The sequence below is a fragment of the Oncorhynchus nerka genome, linkage group LG16, assembly GCF_034236695.1.
Source record: "Oncorhynchus nerka isolate Pitt River linkage group LG16, Oner_Uvic_2.0, whole genome shotgun sequence".
NCBI lineage: Eukaryota > Metazoa > Chordata > Actinopteri > Salmoniformes > Salmonidae > Oncorhynchus > Oncorhynchus nerka.
In genome coordinates this window covers 13,956,930-13,979,514 of record NC_088411.1, presented here as the reverse complement: position 1 = coordinate 13,979,514, position 22,585 = coordinate 13,956,930, and the positions used below count along the sequence as shown (strand labels likewise).

General features: G+C 44.0%; 1 protein-coding gene across 5 annotated transcripts in view; it reads right to left on the bottom strand.

The window, feature by feature from the left end:
- Window positions 1–1,491: 1,491 nt before the first annotated feature.
- The window catches only part of LOC115144075 (protein phosphatase 1B-like), a 30,854-nt gene continuing 9,760 nt past the window's right edge, over window positions 1,492–22,585 (bottom strand). For 2 of the 5 annotated variants that reach the window (XM_029684769.2, XM_065002446.1), the window contains exons 2-8: window positions 20,154–20,648; window positions 9,404–9,577; window positions 9,113–9,286; window positions 8,868–8,985; window positions 8,523–8,634; window positions 8,297–8,354; window positions 6,649–7,782 (exon numbers count right to left, since the gene is read on the bottom strand). In XM_029684769.2, coding sequence (XP_029540629.2) covers window positions 7,312–7,782; window positions 8,297–8,354; window positions 8,523–8,634; window positions 8,868–8,985; window positions 9,113–9,286; window positions 9,404–9,577; window positions 20,154–20,636 — 1,590 coding nt within the window. In that variant the 5' untranslated portion in view covers window positions 20,637–20,648 and the 3' untranslated portion in view covers window positions 6,649–7,311. Of the gene's footprint in view, window positions 6,182–6,648; window positions 7,783–8,296; window positions 8,355–8,522; window positions 8,635–8,867; window positions 8,986–9,112; window positions 9,287–9,403; window positions 9,578–20,153; window positions 20,649–22,585 lie in introns of those variants that run through there. The other 3 variants (XM_029684770.2, XM_029684768.2, XM_029684771.2) reach the window with 2 other exon arrangements.

The window sequence follows — 22,585 nt, the reverse complement described above, 5'->3', positions numbered from 1 at the left end:
AATTCCTTCGACCTCATGGCTTGGTTTTTGCTCTGACATGCACTGTCAACTGTGGTAAATTCAAATGATTGGACATGATTTGGAAAGGCACACACCTGTCTATATAAGGTCCCACAGTTGACAGTGCATGTCAGAGAAAAACCAAGCCACGAGGTCAAAGGAATTGTCAGGAGAGCACAGAGACAGGATTGTGTTGAGGCACAGATCTATGGTACCAGCATTGAAGGCCATAATTTCATACTGAAATGGAAGAGGTTTAGAACCATCAAGACTCTTCCTAGAAATGGTTGCTTGGAGCAATCAGAGAAGGGCCTTGGTCAGGGAGGTGACCAAGAACCCGATGGTGACTCTGACAGAGCTCCAGAGTTCCACTGTAGATATGAGAGAACCTGCCAGAAGGACAACAATCGCTACTGCACTCCACCAATCAGGCTTTTATGGTAGAGTGGCCAGACGGAAACCACTCCTCAATAAAAGGCATATCACAGCCCGCTTGTGGTTTGCCAAAAGGCACCTAAAGGACTCTGACCATGAGAAACAAGATTCTCTGGTCTGATGAAACCAAGATGGAACTCTTTGGCCTGAATGCCAAGTGTCACATCAGGAGGAAACCTTGCACCATCCCTATGGTGAAGCATGACCCTAAAGCACACAGCCAAGACAAAACAGGAGTCTTCAGGACAAGTCTCAATGTTGAGTGGCCCAGCCAGAGCCCGGACTTGAACCCAATGGAACATCTCTGGAGAGACCTGAAAATGTATGTGCAGCGACGCTCCACATCCAACCTAACAGAGCTTGAGAGGATCTGCAGAGAAGAATGGGAGAAACTCCCCAAATACAGGTGTGCCATGCTTGTAGCGTCATACTCGAAGACTCGAGGCTGTAATCACTGCCAAAGGTGCTTCAACAAAGTACAGAGTCTGAATACTTATGTAAATGTGATATTTCAGTTTGCTAACATTTCTAAAAACCTGTTTTTGCTTTGTCATTATGGGGTATTGTGTGTAGATTGATGAGGATATATTGTTTTAATCTATTTTAGAATAAGGAAGTAACGTAAAAAAAAAAAATATGGAAATAGTCAAGTGGTCTGAATACTTTCCGAATGCACTGTACCGGGGTTCATGAGAAGCAGATACATTGAACGGAGGATGTAAAAGCAGCCAATAGCAGAGGTGACCCATCACCAAATTAAAAAACACACCTATGACCCATAACGCCCATAAATGTCTTAATCAAGCTCAGATTGAGAAAATTGTGATTGGAGATTATGATGAAGTGATGAGAGGCCCGAGAGAGGGGGTTTAGCCAAGGGTATAGGGGGGAAGAAGGGCAGCAGCTGGATTCTCCCTGAAGTGTACTCATCCGCTGTCCCACGTGGATTTAAATGGAATGGATTTGTGCGTGAAATAAGCAAACAGGGTGCCCACTTTCATACGCTAAGGCAGACGCAGAAACGTGTACACACAATCCAGAGACACTGACCACTGGTCCTTGGCAGGTATTTTATTTCATATATAGACACTTTCTGTAATCAAATGTGAGTGCAATCAAACAACAGCAAATACAAACATTACCGATGTAGTCTGAACCAGGTACACAGGATTAACACTAGGACTCTACCTGGGTTTAAAAAAAAGGTACACTCCACCATATGACATCATACACAAAATGGGGCAGCGCTCTGCTTTACAGACAACAGCAACATTTTTATCTGCCAAGAAGACTGATCACATTGGGAAGAGTCAAGTGTCAGTTTTGGCAAATTTGAATTGTGTTGGTGTTTTCCGTAACCAGGAAGTTGCCCTGCAGTCTATGACGACATCACATTGTGGAGTAGGGCGTCTGGCGGCCAACCAGGGGTTGATGTCACAAAGCAGGACCAAAGATTTAGCTAAAGCTCCTAAATATTCTTAAACAACTCCACATTTCCTAGTTTACAGAGACTGATTTGAATTCAACTTTAGCTTGGTAATACTCCGTAAAATCAACAGCTACGCGTGAATGTTGCTCAATGTGATCTGGGCCCGGTTTCACGATAGCGATGGACCTTAGGCTTACAACTGTTTTAACGATGCAACTTTCCTACAACCGCCGAAGATATAACATGAGTTTCCAAAAACACCACTCGTAGAGAACGGTCGCTAAATGCATCGTTGGAGCATATGTGTTGCTACTGATAGGATCGAACGGGAGTGCTGCTCTCAGATCAGCTTTTATCCACTCAAATCTTTCCTTTACATTATATTTCTTTCACAAAACTGACTACGGATCAGCTTCTAGAGACACATTACCACCTACAGTTGCAAATATCGAGTCGGCTTATTTTTTTAACGTTTACCCAATAACAAATGCACCATATCACTGATTTGTTAGGCTACACGTGATGAAATATATTGATACAAATTACAGACAGTATCCTACAGTACAGTACATTTGAAGCATCTTTTTATGTCGCCTCCCACTGTTTCAATGGCAAAGACATTTGTAGTCAACTTTGTTCTGAAGTTATAGGTGGTCACAGAGACTGATAAACCATGTGATTATGTTTAGCGGAGATCTTGTGTATAAAGTGACGTGGAAGGGCAAAAAAAGCATCTAACTCGGCTGTTCTGAGGTGATCTGATGCAGACGTTAGATTACGAGCATCTTCAAGTGCAACGTTAATAACGATGGTTTTGGGAAACTGCTCACATATTTAACGACAACGTATCTAACGTTCTTGGGAAACCGGGCCAAGGTTAACTATTGAGCCTGCTTTACTCAGGTGGGCAGAGCGGAGGGGAATAAGGTGAGACGGTGGGGTCCAGGAGATGTCCGTTTTTGATCAAAGTGATCAGGTTAACTATTGATCCTCTTTGATCAGAAGAGCGGAGGGGAGTAGGTGAGGTTCAGGAGCGGTCTGTTTTTGATGCAGCAGGTCCAACCAAGACACCCTAACCCCAGTGTTTCCCAAACTCGGTCCACGTTTAGTTTTTTTGCCCTAGCACCACACCGCTGATTTAAATAATGAACATCATCATCAAGCTTTGAGTGCTTGAATCAGCTGTGTAGTGTTAGTGCAAAAAACTCAAATGTGCTCCCCTTGGGGTCCCCACATGCCACAGTTTGAGAAACTCTACCCTAACCCCTGATCCCTCCCTCCCCCAGTCCAGCCTGTGACACAGACATAATCACACGGAACCCCACCACGCCCAGAGTCCACCATTGTGAGCCCACCCCTACCAGAGAGAACAGAAACCGCTGTAGTCCTCTGGAGTCCCAAACCAGTCCCTCGCCTCTACCAACTCTCGGAAATCACTCCATTGTCACACTTCCTGACAAGACTGATGCTGGTTTCCAGCGTGTCAAATCAATAACCCCAACCAACTTCGGGACAAAGTCATGACTTTAACGATTCATTTCAAGTTCAATAAAATGGACATGTAAAAATGGACATGCAAGTCAAATTGAGAAGTTCCCCATTGTTTAACGAGATTTAAACCACACTAACAGTTGAACATTTAATTTGGGATGTATTTCACTGCTTCACAAAATAAATGCACGTGCCTTATCATTAGGCAAGACTTTTCAATGTTATTTATGAAATTGCACTTTGTGGTGCGTGTTGGAATATTACTTTGCTGTGAAGCCAGGTTGAAGTGTCTATCGGAGAGACTAAATTAGACCTAAACCCCTCAATATTTCCACTCCCTCGGCTTTGGGACACATGCATATGGCGGGCTCACATGAATGCACAAATCGAGGGCATTGGAGCGAGTGGAAGGGACTGGTTTGGGATTCAGCACTCCTCTCCTTTTTACCGCTCTTCTCCTTTGTTTATCCTACAGCAAACATAAAAATAAACATGATCAGAAGTCTCCATCCATCAGGAGGAACCAATCAGAGGCGGTCAGGTGGGATCAGTTTGAACCAATACCCACCCTGTAGCTGTGGTGTGGCACATAGGGGGCCAGGTGGGATCAGTTTTAACCAATACCTGTTCAGTAGCTGTTGCGTGGAGCAGAGGGTTGTGAGGGATGGGGGGGTGGTGTATAACCGCAACATGTAGCACGTGGACCCCCCACCCTCTGTGTGAGAGAGAGAGAGAGATACAGTGGGAAGCACAAATATTTGATAACCTGCCGATTTTGCAGGTTCTCCTACTTACAATGCATGTAGAGGTCTGTAATTTATCATAGGTACACTTCAACTGTGAGAGACGGGATCTAAAACAAAAATCCAGAAAATCACATTGTATGTCATTTGCATTTTATTGCATGACACAAGTATTTGATCACCTACCAACCAGTAAGAATTCCAGCTCTCACAGACCTGTTAGTTGTTCTTTAAGAAGCCCTCCTGTTCTCCACTCATTACCTGTATTAACTGCACCTGTTTGAACACGTTACCTGTATAAAAGACACCTGTCCACACACTCAATCAAACAGACTCCAACCTCTCCACAATGGCCAAGACCAGAGAGCTGTGTAAGGACATCAGGGATACAAATTGTAGACCTGCACAAGGCTGGGATGGGCTACAGGACAATAGGCAAGCAGCTTGGTGAGAAGGCAACCGCTGTTGGCGCAATTATTAGAAAATGGAAGAAGTTCAAGATGACGGTCAATCACCCTCGGTCTGGGGCTCCATGCAAGATCTCACCTCGTGGGGCATCAATGATCATGAGGAAGGTGGGGGATCAGCCCAGAACTACACAGCAAGACCTGGTCAATGACCTGAAGAGAGCTGGGACCACAGTCTCAAAGAAAACCATTAGTAACACACTACGCCGTCATGGATTAAAATCCTGCAGCGCACGCAAGGTCCCCCTGCTCAAGCCAGCGCATGTCCAGGCCCGTCTGAAGTTTGCCAATGACCATCTGGATGATCCAGAGGAGGAATGGGAGAAGGTCATGTGGTCTGATGAGACAAAAATAGAGCTTTTTGGTCTAAACTCCACTCGCCCTGGTTGGAGGAAGAAGAAGGATGAGTACAACCCCAAGAACACCATCCCAACCGTGAAGCATGGAGGTGGAAAGAGTATTCTTTGGGGATGCTTTTCTGCAAAGGGGACAGGGCGACTGCACCGTATTGAGGGGAGGATGGATGGGGCAATGTATCGCGAGATCTTGGCCAACAACCTCCTTCCCTCAGTAAGAGCATTGAAGATGGGTCTTCCAGCATGACAACGACCCGAAACACACAGCCAGGGCAACTAAGGAGTGGCTCCGTAAGAAGCATCTCAAGGTCCTGGAGTGGATTAGCCAGTCTCCAGACCTGAACCCAATAGAACATCTTTGGAGGGAGCTGAAAGTCCGTATTGCCCATCAACAGCCCCGAAACCTGAAGGATCTGGAGAAGGTCTGTATGGAGGAGTGGGCCAAAATCCCTGCTGCAGTGTGTGCAAACCTGGTCAAGAACGACAGGAAACGTATGACCTCTGTAATTGAAAACAAAGGTTTCTGTACCAAACATTAAGTGCTGCTTTTCTGATGTATCAAATACTTACTTCATGCAATAAAATGCTAATTAATTACTTAAAAATCATACAATGTGACTTTCTGGATTTTTGTTTTAGATTCCGTCTCTCACAGTTGAAGTGTACCTATGATAAAAATTACAGACCTCTACATGCATTGTAAGTTGGAAAACCTGCAAAATCGGCAGTGTATGAAATACTTGTTCTCCCCACTGTACATTTGCAGGGCTTGGTGTGTCAGGTTTTAGGGTGTGTGTGTGTATGTGTTCGGGCGGTTGGGGTTTTCAGGCAGCAGAGTCCATGACATGTACCAGATTGAACCAGTCTGGGTCCCAATCCCCACCTCCAAATTTCCTTTCTCTCTCACACACACAAACACATGAATCCACCCCAGGTCATGTCCATGTAGTCAGGTGATCAATGTCAACAACAACAAAAAAATGTAACACCAGAAAACCTGGATGGTAAAAAACGTCTACCATCCAGACGCTTCATCAGTCCTTACAACAACCGCAACACCTCCAAAGACACACTCCTCCCAAGGAAAAGCAGAGTGTGTGTGTGGGTGTGTTCATCCTCACACGCACACACACACACACACACACACACGTCGTCCACTGGGCACGTGGAGGAGGCAATTCTCCCTCTGGGTGGCTAGACCAATCACAGGAGGAGACCGGGTCGCAGTTACCACGACTACCAGGGGTCCTCCAGATCACACTGAGATAAGAGAGAACGAGAGAGAGAAATGTTTATGAGGTGCCATAGTGCATACAATATAAAACTGATGTTATTAACGTATTGATGTTGAGAAGCAGGTGTGCAAGTGGACCAGGGGCTGAGAATGTGAGGGGTTGGTATGTGGGTCAATCTGTGGGATGAGCCGATCTTGGACTCACCTGTTGGTGGCCTACTGAAAGACCGGCTGTGTCCCAATTCTTATACTAGGCTACAGCCTATGTAATAGGCTTTTTTGTCGCCAAGAATGAAACATTTGTAGATGATGCTATAAATGCCATGGTGCCATGTAGCAGGAAATCACTGTGCACTAATTCAGGACACGAAGAGCAATTTCAGACCCACAATGGAATGTTCACAGGAAAAAGTGATCATATACCATAACAGTCAGACACTGACCAAATCTGACAGTCAAGAGACAAACCAAATCAGATGGACAGATCTTAGTATTATTATTAATTCAAATCACTTTTATTGATTATTTTATTCATTCACATATTGCTGTATGGAACAGATTCAGCCCACACACACACACACAAAATTGTGTCTTGTTGCATACAGTAAGTGCCACCATTCATCAGAGAGAAATACAACTCAGTCTTTAGAAATACAATGACACACACACCTTTTTTACTTTGGTATTTTGAACTTTTTAGAACTTTGTATACTGTTCCAGAATTTTGAAGTAGTTACAGTACTGTAGTGGACACACACCGTAACAAATTCTACCAAACACACACACACCCTCAGCTGGCTGCTAAGACCCGTCTCTCTCTCTCGGACGGACAGAGAGACACGCAGGCAGACAGAGACAGGCAAACAGAGACACACAGACACACAGAGAGTGAGTGTGTTGTGTGTGGGTACTGTGAGAACAGGTATAGGTGGTTTATGGGAACTTGTGTTTTTATATGGACAGTCCAGTCGGTCTTCTCTCTCTGTCAGGTAGAGGTCCAGACATGATCGGTCCATTGACTTAGACCACTCATCTTTATATCTACCCATTATGGCGTTTGTGAGAGCACGGATGGACTAGACGCTGTGAGAGCACGCATGGACTAGACTAGATTTTTTTTTTTGGGGGGTGGTCAACAACAGAGATCAGAGGTGAATTAGGAGGGGGGAGGATCTGGTTGGCGAAGCTCAGCAGCTGGAGGATATAGTGGGACGAGGTCTGCCGCCGGAGGTTCAGGTTGGTCAGTGTCTACAGCTGGAGGTTCTGATTGGTCGATGTCTGCAGCCGGAGGTGGTTGTTGGTCGATGTCTGGAGAGGGCGTGTCTTTGCTTTTCTCTGTCTCCGGGGATGAGGGCGTCTCGATGACGACAGGTGAGGGAGGGGGAGAGGGGGGTGAGGGCCGGGGGGAGTCAGGGAGGTCGTCAGCGGTAAAAGAGGAGGATTCCTCTCCCATGTCGGCTGTATTCTCCCCAGGCAGACGGTAGACTGCCAGAGCTTCCTCCAGCACCGAGCGATACTGCCCCCGGTGGTGCAGGCGGAACTGACGCAGCGCCTCCAAGAGGTTGGTCGCCGTACTGCTGCCTCCTCCCTCCTCACTCTCCTCCTCTCCTCCACCTCCAACACAGGCCTGGCCGGGCAACACCACGCCACACACACACACACAAGCTAGTGTCAGACACACACCAGCGTCAAACACGCACACACAGGCACACACACTGTCTCACACCATACTACCCCTACCCCTGTGGCCAGCTACCCGTAGTGACATTGTCTTTGTCCAGTGAGGGAGAGGAGAATACAACAATGCCTTCCCGTTCCCCACTACAACTCCCAACACCCCAAACACAACACAAACACAGACTAGACTAGGCAAAATAGTTCATGTTCAAAAGACGTCCAGGACTTTTGTGTGATAAAAGGTTGGGACACGGTAGGAAGGAACATCAGGGAGCAGTATTCATGTGATGTGAAACCAGGTCTTGACTCTAGATGAAATACTCAATTTTGATCATGTTTGGTATTTTGACGGTCCTCGAAGCCCATTCACACGCCAGAAGAGTGGTGCTGTTGTGACTGGGCTGGAGTGGGGTCATTGTGGAAGTGGGAGGTCAGGGGTGAGCGGTCAAAGAAGAGTTACTCACCCCTTCCTCTTCTCTTTGTGGGTTCAGCCTGCTGTACACCGCCTCGATCACACTGCGCCTGACCCCACACACACACACACAATTAGACATTCTTATTTGTGAACTTGTGTGAAGCTTTATTGAGAAGTTGGATCAATAAATCATGACAGTCTCTCATTCGTTCATGAAGAAAGAAGGGGGAGACATGGACAATAAAGCAGTTGTCTTCAGTGTGTGTAGTATTTACTTGCAGGCCAGGCCTCCTCCAGGTGGAAGGTTGGGGATGTTCTCAGAGGCGATGTTCCTCAGAACAGACACCAGGTCAGGAACCCCCTCCTCTCCACAGCTACCCAGCAAATCTAGAGACAGACACAGGGTTAGATTGGAAACGCAACAGAATAAAAGACGGACAGTTGCCTCTGACCAGAATATTGGCCACCATGTCCACGTTGAAAGAGCCTCTGCTCGTCGACACCCAGCAGGTGGTCACTATTACACACCGCGGCAACAGCTTCTCGCTGCTATTAGCCGTTCGTCCCTGTAGTGTGTCTAAGCTCTTAGAAAGGATGGGGGTGTATGTGCGTGTTCTCACCCTCTACACGTGTCTCCAGGTATTTGTCCAGGTCCTCCTCTCTCTTCAGGGCTTCCTCAGACACCTTGGGAGCTCCCGGTAAAGTCACCAACACCACACTCATGTTATCTCTGCTGCCCTGGAGAAACACACATACAGAGACCGGGGCTTAGAGTGTGGGTGAGTTAGAGTGTGGGTGAGTTAGAGTGTGGGTGAGTTAGAGTGTGGGTGAGTTAGAGTGTGGGTGAGTTAGAGTGTGTATGTACCTTGTGCAGACAGGTGTCCACCACGGCAGTGCAGACTCTTTCCAGGTCGTCAAACACTTGTAGCCGGGACCTGACGAACTCGCACAGCTCCTCGTTGGACATCACGTCCCAGATCCCGTCGCACGCCAGCACCACAAACTCATCCCCCTCCGCAGCACGCTCCAACACACACACCTGTGGGAGGAACACACACCTCAGCTGGAGAGATCACACACACCTCAAGTAGGAGAAAGACCTCGAGTTTACTACAAGCTGTGCACAGTAATAAAGGCATTTTAAACACACACACACCTCTGGCTCTGGGCTGACCAGTTGTTCTGTGGGACCCTTCCCATCCACACACTTGTAGTCATAGTCCCCCAGGGCTCTGGACACGGCCAGGGAACCATTGACCCTCTGGATCATCACTGACCCCCCTGCGTTCTGGATACGCTCCTTCTCTCTGGGGTTGCACGGCTTGTGGTCCTGCAGTGAGAAATAGAAAGCGCTTGAGATAAGAGGCTGCTGATCTACAACATGACCTTGCATTCTAAATAACTACTCATTACATGATCAGGGTCAGCGATCATGCGTCTTGCCAGGCTCAAACTGATCCCCTGCTGTCTCTCCCTATCACTCCCTCCCTCTCACTCAGTATATTGTATAAGTATTCAGCTCCCTGAGTTCATACATGTTAGAAACACTGTGGGCAGCAATTACAGCTGTGGGTCTTCAAACTCTGTCAAGATGTTGGGGATCATGGCTAGACAGTCATTTGAGTCTTGCTGAAAGATGAATTCCTCTCCCAGTATTTGGTGTAAAGCAGACTGAAGCAGGTTATGCTCTAAGAGTTTGCCTGTGCTTAGCCCTATGCCAATTCTTTCTTTATTTCCTGAAAAACTCCCCAGTATTTACCGATGTCAAGCATACCGATACCATGATGCAGCCACCATCATGCTTGAAAATAAGGAGGCAGTTGCTTAGTAATGTGTTGTGTTGGATTTGACCCAAACATAGGGCTTTGCATTTAGGCCAAAAAGTTTATTCTTTTGCCATGTTTAGTTTCATTATTACTTTAGTGCCTTGTTCCATACGGGGCGGCAGGTAGCCTAGTGGTTAGAGTGTAGGGGCGGCAGGTAGCCTAGTGGTTAGAGTGTAGGGGCGGCAGGTAGCCTAGTGGTTAGAGTGTAGGGGCGGCAGGTAGCCTAGTGGTTAGAGTGTAGGGGCGGCAGGTAGCCTAGTGGTTAGAGCGTTGGGTCAGTAACCGAACGGTTGCTGCAACGAATCCCAGAGCTGACAAGGTAAAAATCTGTCGTTCTGCCCCTGAACAAAGAAGTTAACCCATTGTTCCCCGGAAAGCAGTCATTGTAAATTAGAATTTGTTCTTAACTGACTTGCCTAGTTAAATTTTTAAAAAGTTAAATACAAGATGCATGTTTTGGAATCTTTTCACTTGGTCATTAATGTGGAGTCACTATAATGTTAATTCATCCTCTCCCATCTCAGCCATTGAACTTTGTAGCCGTTTTAAAAATCACCAATTGCCCCCATGGTGACATCCCTGAGCAGTTTCATTCCTGTCCTAAAGCACAGTTCAGAAGGATGACTGTATCCGAGGTGTCTGGGTGGTTTAACACATAATCCTCAGCATCATTATAAACTAGACCATGCTTAAGGAGATATTCAATGTCAGATTTGTTATTGTGACCAATTACTGCCCTTTATGAGGCTTTTGAAAAGCTCCCTGGTCTTGTAGATGAACATGTGTGTGAAATGCAATACTTGACTGAGAGACCTTACAGGTGTTTTATGTATGGGGGACAGAGTAAGGGTTAGTCATTAAATCATGTCAAACCCTATTATTTGCCAGAGTACACGTAACTTGTGTGATTTGGTAATTTGACTTCTGAACTAATTTAGTTTTGCCTAAACAAAGGGGCTGAATACTTATGCAACAACTATTTTAGTTATTGAAATGTTTAATTCATTAAAAAAAAAATGAAACAAACATTCCACTTGGACAAGAGTATTTTGTGGGTATTTCCCGGGTGGCGCAGTGGTTAAGGGCGCTGCCATCAGACTCTGGGTTCGCGCCCAGGCTCTGTCGTAACCGGCCGCGACCGGGAGGTCCGTGGGGCGACGCACAATTGGCCTAGCGTCGCCCGGGTTAAGGAGGGGTTGGCCGGTAGGGATGTCCTTGTCTCATTGCGCACCAGCGACTCCTGTGGCGGGCCGGCGCAGTGCACGCTAACCAAGGTTGCCAGGTGCATGGTGTTTCCTCCGACACATTGGTGCGGCTGGCTTCCGGGTTGGATGCGCGCTGTGTTAAGCAGCAGTGCGGCTTGGTTGGGTTGTGTATCGGAGGACACATGACTTTCAACCTTCATCTCTCCCGAGCCCGTACGGGAGTTGTAGCGATGAGACAAGATAGTAGCTACTGAAACAATTGGATACCACGAAATTGGGGAGAAAACGGGGTAAGAATTAAAACATTATTTTTTTAAAGAGTATTTTGTGTACATTGTCATCCCACTTTAACACAATAAAATGTGAAAAAGGTGCCTTGACAAATACTTCTGCAAGGCACTGCATATTGTACCAGTGTAGAGATGATAACCGTTAAAAGCGGTTAGCTGCCGAAAACACAGTTGACCGATTGGTCTATAGGCTCATTTGCATAATTTAGTGGAACGAAATTGTGCGGTGTGCATTTACGAAATAATGCATCTTATTTATCACACAAGCAACAATCACCTGTTGTGCAAGCTCCTCCTCCAGCTGGATGCAGCTTGAAGTGAAACATGTAATCGCATAAACCCAGTCGTAGCACAACAATTCTAAAAGCAATTTGAGTGAAAACGTTGGCCACCAGCCTATTAAAACAGCTTTCTATTGCTACACATTTTTCTTCCCTCCTTATATTAAAGCAACTGCACTTTTTTACAAGCGGAGTAGCCCTTGGTTAAAAAGACCGTTGGAAACATCCTCAACTCGCCATTTGAGTGCACACTGCGTGATACGGTAGGATCAGTAAAGTTACCTTTCAATATGCGTTGGAGGCAGTTTGCATGTACATATACAGTGCCGTCAGAAAGTATTCAGACCTAGACTTTTTCTACATTTTGTTACCTTTTTTCCCTCATTTCCACAAAATACCCCAGTCACAAAGCGAAAAAAGTTTAAAAAAAATTTTAAACATAAAAAAAAAAAAAAAAAAATGTGCTTATTTAATTACATCAGTATTCAGACCCTTTGCCATGAGACTCAAAATTGAGCTCAGGTGCATCCTGTTTCCATTGATCATCCTTGAAGTTTCTACAACTTGATTGGAGTCCACCTGTGGTAAATTCAATTGATTGGACATGATTTGGAAAGGCACACCTTGGAAAGGCACATAAGGTCCCTCAGTTGACAGTGCATGTCAGAGCAAAAACCAAGCCATGAGTTCGAAGGAATTGTCCGTAGAGCTCCGAGACAGTATTGTGTCGAGGCACAGATCTTGGGAAGGGTACAAAAACATTTATGCAGCATTAAAAGGTCCCCAAGAACACAGTGGCCTCCATCATTCTTAAATGTTAGAAGTTTGGAACCACCAACACTCTTCCTAGAGCTGGCCGCCAGGGGGAGAAGGGCCTTGGTCAGGGAGGTGACCAAGAACCCGATAGATAGTCAGAGCTCCAGAGTTCCTCTGTGGAGATGGGAGAGCCTTCCAGAAGGTCAACCATCTCTGCAGCACTCCACCAAAAGGCACCTGAAGGACTCTCAGACCATGAGAAATAAGATTTTCTGGTCTGATGAAACCAAGATTGAACTCTTTGGCCTGGATGCCAAGCGTCACAACTGGTACCATCCCTATGGTGAAGCATGGTGGTGGCAGAATCATGCGGTCAGGATATTTTTCAGCGGCAGGGACTGGGAGACAGGATCGAGGGAAAGATGAACGGAGTACAGAGCGATCCTTGATGAAAACATGCTCCGGAGCGTGCAAGACCTGAGACTGCAGCGAAGGTTCCCCTTCCAACAGGACAATGACCCTAAGCACATAGCCAAGGCAATGCAGTAGTGACTTCGGGAGAAGTGTCTGAATATCCTTGAGTGGTCCAGCCAGGGCCAAGACTTGAACCCGATCTCTGGAGATATGTGAAAATAGCTGTGGAGCAACATTCCTCATCCAACCTGACAGAGCTTGAGAGGATCTGAAGAGAATGATAGATACTCCCCAATTACAGGTGTGCCAAGCTTGTAGCGTAAACAAAGTACTGAGTAAGGGGTCTGAATACTTATGTAAATATTTTATTTTTTATTTTATTCCTAATACATAATAAAGTATTTAGTCAGCCACCAATTGTGCAAGTTCTCCCACTTAAAAAGATGAGAGAGGCCTGTAATTTTCATCATAGGTACACTTCAACTATAACAGACAAAATGAGGGGAAAAAAAGGCAGAAAAACACATTTTAGGATTTTAAATTTATTTATTTGCAAATTATGTTGGAAAATAAGTATTTGGTCAATAACAAAAGTTTCTCAATACTTCTCAATAGGTCAAATGTTTTCTGTAGGTCATCAAAAGTTTTCACACACTGTTGCTGGTATTTTGGCCCATTCCTCCATGCAGATCTCCTCTAGAGCAGTGATGTCTTGGGGCTGTTGCTGGGCAACACAGACTTTCAACTCCCTCCAAAGATTTTCTATGGGGTTGAGATCTGGAGACTGGCTAGGCCACTCCAGGACCTTGAAATGCTTCTTACGAAGCCACTCCTTCGTTGCCCGGGCGGTGTGTTTGGGATCATTGTCATGCTTCAATGCCCTTGCTGATGGAAGGAGGTTTTCATTCAAAATCTCACAATACATGGCCCCATTCATTCTTTCCTTTACACGGATCAGTCGTCCTGGTCCCTTTGCAGAAAAACAGCCCCAAAGCATGATGTTTCCACCCCCATGCTTCACAGTAGGTATGGTGTTCTTTGGATGCAACTCAGCATTCTTTGTCCTCCAAACACGACGAGTTGAGTTTTTACCAAAAAGTTATATTTTGGTTTCATCTGACCATATGGCATTCTCCCAATCTTCTTCTGGATCATCCAAATCCTCTCTAGCAAACTTCAGACGGGCCTGGACATGTACTGGCTTAAGCAAGGGGACACGTCTGGCACTGCAGGATTTGAGTCCCTGGCGGCGTAGTGTGTTACTGATGGTAGGCTTTGTTACTTTGGTCCCAGCTCTCTGCATGTCATTCACTAGGTCTCTCCGTGTGGTTCTGGGATTTTTGCTCACCGTTCTTGTGATCATTTTGACCCCACGGGGTGAGATCTTGCATGGAGCCCCAGATCGAGGGAGATTATCAGTGGTCTTGTATGTCTTCCATTTCCTAATTTCCAGTTGATTTCTTCAAACCAAGCTGCTTACCTATTGCAGATTCAGTCTTCCCAGCCTGGTGCAGGTCTACAATTTTGTTTCTGGTGTCCTTTGACAGCTCTTTGGTCTTGGCCATAGTGGAGTTTGGAGTGTGACTGTTTGAGGTTGTGGACAGGTGTCTTTTATACTGATAACAAGTTCAAACAGGTAACGAGTGGAGGACAGAGGAGGTCTGTGAGAGCCAGAAATCTTGCTTGTTTGTAGGTGACCAAATACTTATTTTACACCATCATTTGCACATAAATTCATAAAAATTCCTACAATGTGAGTTACTGGATTTTTTTTTCTCATTTTGTCTGTCATAGTTGAAGTGTACCTATGATGAAAATTACAGGCCTCATCTTTTTAAGTGGGAGAACTTGCACAATTGGTGGCTGACTAAATACTTTTTTGCCCCACTGTATCTCTTGTTCTACTGGTTTTCAATTCTCTTCCAGAAGTTAAAAGGCATATAGTCATTAACTACCCATCTTAATTGTTGCATCTTTAGATCTCACCTCTTTCTACATTTCTAACAGAGATTTTAATCTCAGTCACATGAACTGCTCACATCAGGTGCACTTTTGAGAACAGTCTTTTCCAGCCAATTGCTTTTGGCCAAATGTTTGAAAATATTATTTTGCATTGATTGCTTCATTACAGTAATTGTATGTTCAATACTACAGTGGCTTCGCGAAGTATTCACACCCCTTGACTTTTCCACGTTGTTGTATTAAGTTGAGATTTGTCGTCACTGGTCTACACAAAATACCCTATAACATCAAAGTGGAATTTTTTATTTCTTTTTACAAATTAATAAAAATTTGAAAAGCTGAAAAGTCTTGAGTCAATAAGTATTCAACCTCTTATGGCAAGCCCAAATAAATTCAGGAGTAAAAATGTGCTTAACTAATAAGTTGCATGGACTGGGTGTTTAATCATTTCTTTAGAGTCTATGACGTTGGGGAGAAGGTGTGCTAAGCTGACATATGGAATTGTTTTAAGATGGTCACACTGGATCATTTTGCTATTTGTTTTTGAATTTTAGGACCCCTTTATATATATTTTTTATACCTAAAACAATTGTATAAAATACTGATTTTGGACCATAGAAACTCAACACAATTAATAAATAGCAAAAAGGACAATCAAAAAATAAATCATAAACTAGGTTTAAGCTAGAAGGCAACAGATACCGGTAAAACAAAATAAAAGGGTTAAATATGTGTAAACAAAATATATATATATTTCTATTTCCCACGTTTTTTGTTTGTTTAATATCTCCTAGATTTAGGACAGACACTCAATCTAGGATTAAAAAAAACAAAAAAAACTTGGGAAATGTAAATACATATACATTTTGTTAACACACATTTAACTTTTTTTTTTTTTTTACCGGTATCGCTTACCTTCAGACGAGTCACGACACTTGTGGGGGTGGTGGAGCAAAACGGAGAACACCATCGTGTTTGTGAGAGGCTCCCCCTTAGGACGCTACAAACAATTTAGTTACAAGAGTGATTTTCAGATGTGTCAGAGCTAGAGCGGTGTTTGTCACACCATGAGACCTTTCACCGCAGATGCGGAAGTGCGACACTGGCAGATGAGGTGGTTAGAGATGCATTCAATGCAAAAAAAAAACTAATCTCTAGCTTAACTTCTTGGTGACGGGGGGGGGCAGTATGGAGTAGCTTGGATGAATAAGATTCCCAGAGTAAACTGCCTGCTACTCTGTCCCAGATGCTAATATATGCATATTATTAGTAGTATTGGATAGAAAACACTGAAGTTTCTAAAACTGTTTGAATGATGTCTGTGAGTATAACAGAACTCATATGGCAGGCGAAAACCTGAGAAAAATCTAACCAGGACGTGGGAAATCTGAGGATTGTAGTTTTTTAAAACTCAGCCCCTATTGTAGATACAGTGGGAAATGGGTTATGTTGCACTTCCTAAGGCTTCCACTAGATGTCAACAGTCTTTAGAACTTTGTTTGAGGATTCTACTGTGAAGTGGGACCGAATGAGAGAGGAATGAGCCAGGTGTCTGGCAGATTGCCACAGGCTCCGAGGCGCGGTCACGAGAGAGTTAACTCTCGTTCCATTGCTTTTCTACAGACAGGAATTCTCTGGTTGGAACATTATTGAAGATTTATGATAAAAATTTCCTAAAGATTGATTCTATAATTAGTTTGAAAAGTTTCTACAGGCTGTAACGTCCGATGTTCGGCTGGACCTGAACGCGCTTTGGATTTGTTTACCAAACGCCCTAACAAAAGAAGATATTTGGACATAAATGGACATTATCGAACAAAACAAACATTTATTGTGGAACTGCGATTCCTGGGAATGCATTCTGATGAAGATCAAAGGTAAGCGAATATTTATAATGCTATTTCTGACTAATGTCGACCACCCAATATGGCGGATATCTTTTTGGCGGCTTTGTTGTCTGAGCGCTGTACTCAGATTATTGCATGGTTTGCTTTTCCCGTAAAGTTATTTTGAAATGTGACACAGCGGTTGCATTAAGGAGAAGTATCTAATTCCATGTATAACAGTTGTATTTTCATCAACATTTATAATGAGTATTTCTGTAAATAGATGTGGCTCTCTGCACAATCACTGTATGTTTTAGAACTACGGAACGTAACGTGCCAATGTAAAATGAGATTTGATATAAATATGCACTTTATCGAACAAAACATACATGTATTGTGTAACATGAAGTCCTATGAGTGTCATCTGATGAAGATCAAAGTTGAGTGATTAATTTACCTCTGTGCTTTTTGTGACTCCTCTCTTTGGCTGGAAAAATGGCTGTGTTTTTCTGTGAGTTGGTGGTGACCTAACAATCGTTTGTGGTGCTTTCGCTGTAAAGCATTTTTGAAATCAGACACTGTGGCTGGATTAACGAGAATTGTATCTTTAAAATGGTGTAAAATACTTGTATGCTTGAGGAACTGTAATTATGAGATTTTTGTTGTTTTGAATTTGGCGCCCTGCACTTTCACTGGCTGTTGGCGAGGTGGGACGCTACCGTCCCACATATCCCAGAGAGGTTAAACTAACTGATTTTGATGGAGATTTTTTGGTCATGTAACTTAGATTAACGCACTGGTGCGTCAATCGACTCTAGGGGGTTAATAATAGTGTTTAACACGACTGCATCGTCTCTGTACCGATCACACACATTTATCTGTTGAGGTCCCTCTGTCGAGCAGTGAATTTCAAACAAATACCAGGGAGGTTTTCCAATGCCTCGCAAAGGGCACCTATTGCTAGATCAGCAGACACGGAATATTCCTCTGAGCATGGTGAAGTTATTAATTACACTTTGGATGGTGTATCGATACACCCAGTCGTAGAATGATACAAGGGACCTTCTAACTGAGTTGTCAGAAAGGAAGGAAAACCACTCAAGGATTTCACCATGAGGCCAATGGTGATCATGATAAAGAGAAAACTGAGGAAGGATCAACAACATTGTAGTCAGTCGACAATACTAACCTAATTAGCAGAGTGAAAAGAAGGAAGCCTGTACATAATACAAACATTTCAAACATCCATCCTGTTTGCAACAATGCACGAAAGTAACATGCTGACCACACCACTTGCGTCGCATACTCTGCAAAATAAATGTACGCATACATGTTATTCAATCATTGCACCCACACTGCTCACGCGTGTCTGTGTAGTCAGGCGTTAAAATAGAACTTGGTTCTATTTGTGACACTTGACGCGCTGCAATTCCCGCCTATCCCATCTCATTGGTTTTTAGGAGAGTATTCCCACAGGGGTGATTGAAAGATGAACTGAGGGCCATACTCCAGTCCAGTCGGTGGTGGTAATGTACCTTAAAGTTGGTTGCCAACCGCCATATAAACTCCAAAGAAGAATCCTGGAGGAGAGGTTACTAGAAAAACTTGGTTTACCCTTTTATCTGTGGATTAATTGTCAGAGAAGAGGACTTTGTGCACTTCAAGTTAAAATAACAACCCAATGTTTGCTTGTAATTGTTAAGGACTAGGCAGTTTTTCAGGATAAACAAGAAATGTAAGAGCTAAGCACGGGCAAAAACAGAGGAAAACCTGGTCTGCTTTCCACCGGACACTGGGGGATGAATTCACCTTTTTGCACAACAATAACCTAAAAACACAAGACCAAATATACACTGGAGTTGCTTACCAAGAAGACCGTGAAAGTTCCTGAGTGGCCGAGTTACAGTTAGAATTTCAAGCTGATTCAAATCACATGGCAAGACTTAAATGGTTGTCTAGCAATGATCAACAACCAACTTGACAGAGCTTTTAGAAATAAAAAATAAATAAATGGTGCAAATGTTGCACAATCCCAGGTGTGTAAAGCTCTTAGAGACTTACCCACCACCAAAGGCGCATCTACAAAAGTATTGACTCAGGGGTGTGAATACTTAAGTAAATTAGATCATTTCTGTATTTCAGTTTTTTTTTAATTGCAAAAAATTCAAACATGTTTTCACTTTGTCATTATGGGGTATTGTGTGATTTCATTCAAGCTGTGACATTTGGAATAAGAAAGGAGAATGAATACTTTCTGAAGGCACTGTGAGACGATAGGCTTGTCACGTTACAATTAAACTCTTCAAAAAAAGGTCCAATGCAGCCGTTTTTACCTCAATATCAAAATCATACCTTAAGGTTCTATCTGAAAAAGATGATCCAGAGATATTAGTCTTTAAAGTTGAGAACCCCCATTTGTTTGAATGAAGTCAGCCATTTTGATCTTGTATTCTTTTGAACTTAACATGAATTGGGATATTTAGAATACTATACATAGGTAGAGAACATTGAACGTAATTTTAGGGCCTTAACGCCCACCGCCACAGGCGGGTAAGATGTCTATTTCCCCATCCACGTTGGCGGGTGGTCAGGGCTCCACAGTACGATCATTTCACTCACATTTCTGAATACAAATAGTAAAGTATGAACCCATTTAAAGTCAAATAAATGCTGCACTAGCTTTTTTAAAATGATTTCTGCTGTTTAGCATCATAGCTAGTAAATTAATCTCACTAAGTCAAAGAACTACGATTTATGCAACAATGCCGGAATGGGGGCTGTGTGCATGTGAAGGTGGGTGAATTTTGTTTTTTTTAAGCGCTATGAACAGGTATAAAAGTTGGTCTAATTTACTTGAAACTAAAGTCTACTGAAGTGAGGCTTAGTCCTTCCTTGGCTATTTAAACAAAAAATAGATGTTTCACAAGCTGGGTTGTCTTTCTACATTTGAGTTTCAACTGCTAAGGAAGAGAAGCAATGCGGATGCTAGTCAGATTCTCAATTCCACAGGCACAAACATGACGAGTTGCGCAACCTCGGTAACCTCCCACACTTAAAGGGGCAGGTGAAAATGTTTGTCTAATCTGTGATATTTTGGTTAAAAGACTCGACACAAACCGGTGCGCCTGGCACCTACTACCATACCCCGTTCAAAGGCACTTAAATCTTTTGTTTCACCCATTCACCCTCAATAGCACACATACACAATCAATGTCTCAATTGTCTCAAGGCTGAAAAATCCTTCTTTAACCAGTCTCCTCCCCTTCATCTAGACTGACTGACATCAATAAGGGATCATAGCTTGCATCCCTAATTTGCCTCCCTAATCTAGTGTAATATATTGTACCTGTGTAGAGAATCCAACTCGTCCATCTCGGCTCAGCACGGCCCGGGAGTCGCCACAGTTTATGAAGTAGAGGTGGAAAGGGCTTAGCAGCACACCCACCGCCGTGGAGCCGCTGCGGTCCAGCCCTTGTCGCAGGTCCGTGAAGCTGCGCATGTATTCGTCGATCTTCAGGAAGCCCGTGCGGATCCCATCCTTTACACCCTCCACTGAGCCCGTCCCCGGGGTGAACTCCGCCCCCCCTGATAGGATGTGCTCCAGTAGGTGGGCGGAGCAGTAATTGGCAACGCGGGAGCCGGCATGCCCATCATAGACAGCGAAGAAGGACCAGTCGGTGAGGCCATGGGGCAGGCCCACCATGGCAGTGTGGGCATCCTCCATCTCCACCCGCCAGCCCTGCATGGAGCTCAGGCCGTAATGCAGCCCATTGCCCTCACCATGGGCCGTATGCTTCTCTGTCTTAGGCTTGTCCAGGAACGCCCCCATACCTACAAACTGCTGACAGGAGAGAAAACATACATAAAGCTACGTTATCAACGCAGTCATACTTCAATAGGTGGCTAGGGTGCCACTGAAATGTTTTTCAGCTGGTCATGTTAGTTTTTGGTTCCCTATTTTATTATTATCATCACGATTTGGGTATGCAACAATGGGTATGCAGACAAGGTATTCAAAAAGTTTGGTCTGAAGTCTTGGTTGAATCTTTGTAATACGCAACTCGGTTATCATGCGCTGATTGAAAAACAATTTCTAATTGCTTTCCCAAAAACCGACTGCAAAGTAGGCCCTCCCTGGCAGAATGATATCATGATCATTTGTATCAAATCACAGGGCATTCTGCCATTACATGTAGCCTACATCATACAAAAATACATCTAGCCTAACAACATTCTCCTGGAAGGTGCACAATTGAATAAAAGGGCAACTACACCAGCCCCCCCCCCCCCCCAAAGATGTGTTTGATTGTTGAGACCTCAAAACATATCAGAAGGCCGCTCTTAAGTCTACAGCAATGCATAAACCATAACATTTTGTATTTTTTACATGCATTTATTTTTAAACAAAAGTGTGATTAAATAGTGAAAACCTGAACTACAAGCAAAGGAAGAAGAGAACTGGCTCTGGAGCGGCATGTGGACACGCTGTGCAAGCACTCCGGTACACAGCAGGCAAGACACGTAGCTAGCTAGCACACTTGTAGACTGTGCACTTTGCCCCCCGCCTGCCGGGCACTGTTTTCCCGCAGTTCTGTTAACGACGGCCAGGGTAGATTGTAAAGTGGCTGTTCCACTGGATGTCATAAGGTGAACGCACCAATTTGTAAGTCGCTCTGGATAAGAGCGTCTGCTAAATGACTTAAATGTAAATGTAGGTGTTCGGCAGGCATTAGCGAACACTGGGTGCTAGCAGGAATGCCCACACGCCTTGAACACCCCGAACTGTGGGTCTAAATTACACACTACTGGGCTCATTTTTGTTTTAGCACAAAATTCCAAATGCCTGTATTTTTCATGGAGCATTTATGTATTTTTTGTCTCATTCGTTCGTCCTGTGCTGTGTGTACCTTCCCATTCTCACACACGCCAAGCCACTTCCCCTGCCACTCACAACAGAGATAAAAGATCACTTCTTCTTCTCTGAAAAGCCGTTTCATCTCGGTATTTGCATTTGAGGTTTGGTCCATCGGAATAGGTCATGTAGACAATGAAACAAAGATATTATTTTACTGTAATAGGATGAGAATGTTAGCGCAGAGCAGACCCTACTAACACTGGAGTATCCATGAACGTTGATTCTGGGGAAAGTATTCTACGATTGTTGACCGCGGCAGTGCAGTGCCACGTATCGCCAGCAGGATTATAGCCATAGACTTATTTTCTGGCTTTCTAGTTTGTGTTTTATACATTTGCAATGAATATAAAAATAAGCATTTATTGATTTCAACATCTAAGCAAAGTGGACAGGCTAGCATGCTGTTCAAATTTCAAAAAGCTAGAGTCGGACAGGAGGGTGTGTTCATAACAGTTCAACTGTTTTGCCTTGTTAGCTTGCAAATAGATCAAAGTTGACTCGACTTGAAATAAAGATTAGTTGGCTACTCACTAGAACATGGGCTTGTGCTGGAGATTGTTTATGAGATATTTGTTGATTTTCTAAATGCCTGCTATAAGAAGTTGGTCATTATTATTGAATTATGCATGGTTCTGGCTAAAGTTGTAACAAAAAGGGCATCTTCAGAGAGACTTGAAAGCCAGATCAGTGATTACAAAAAAACAGGTAAACGCATTTTGATACAATTATTAGTGGGTCTTATGGTTGTGGAAGGCCTATATGTAGCCTAGGTATAATTACACAAGCCCTGAATTCATTAGATTGCTGACTGCTTGAAAATGCAGTCTATTGACCTTTAAAAACTGTGCAATAAAGCTTATAGA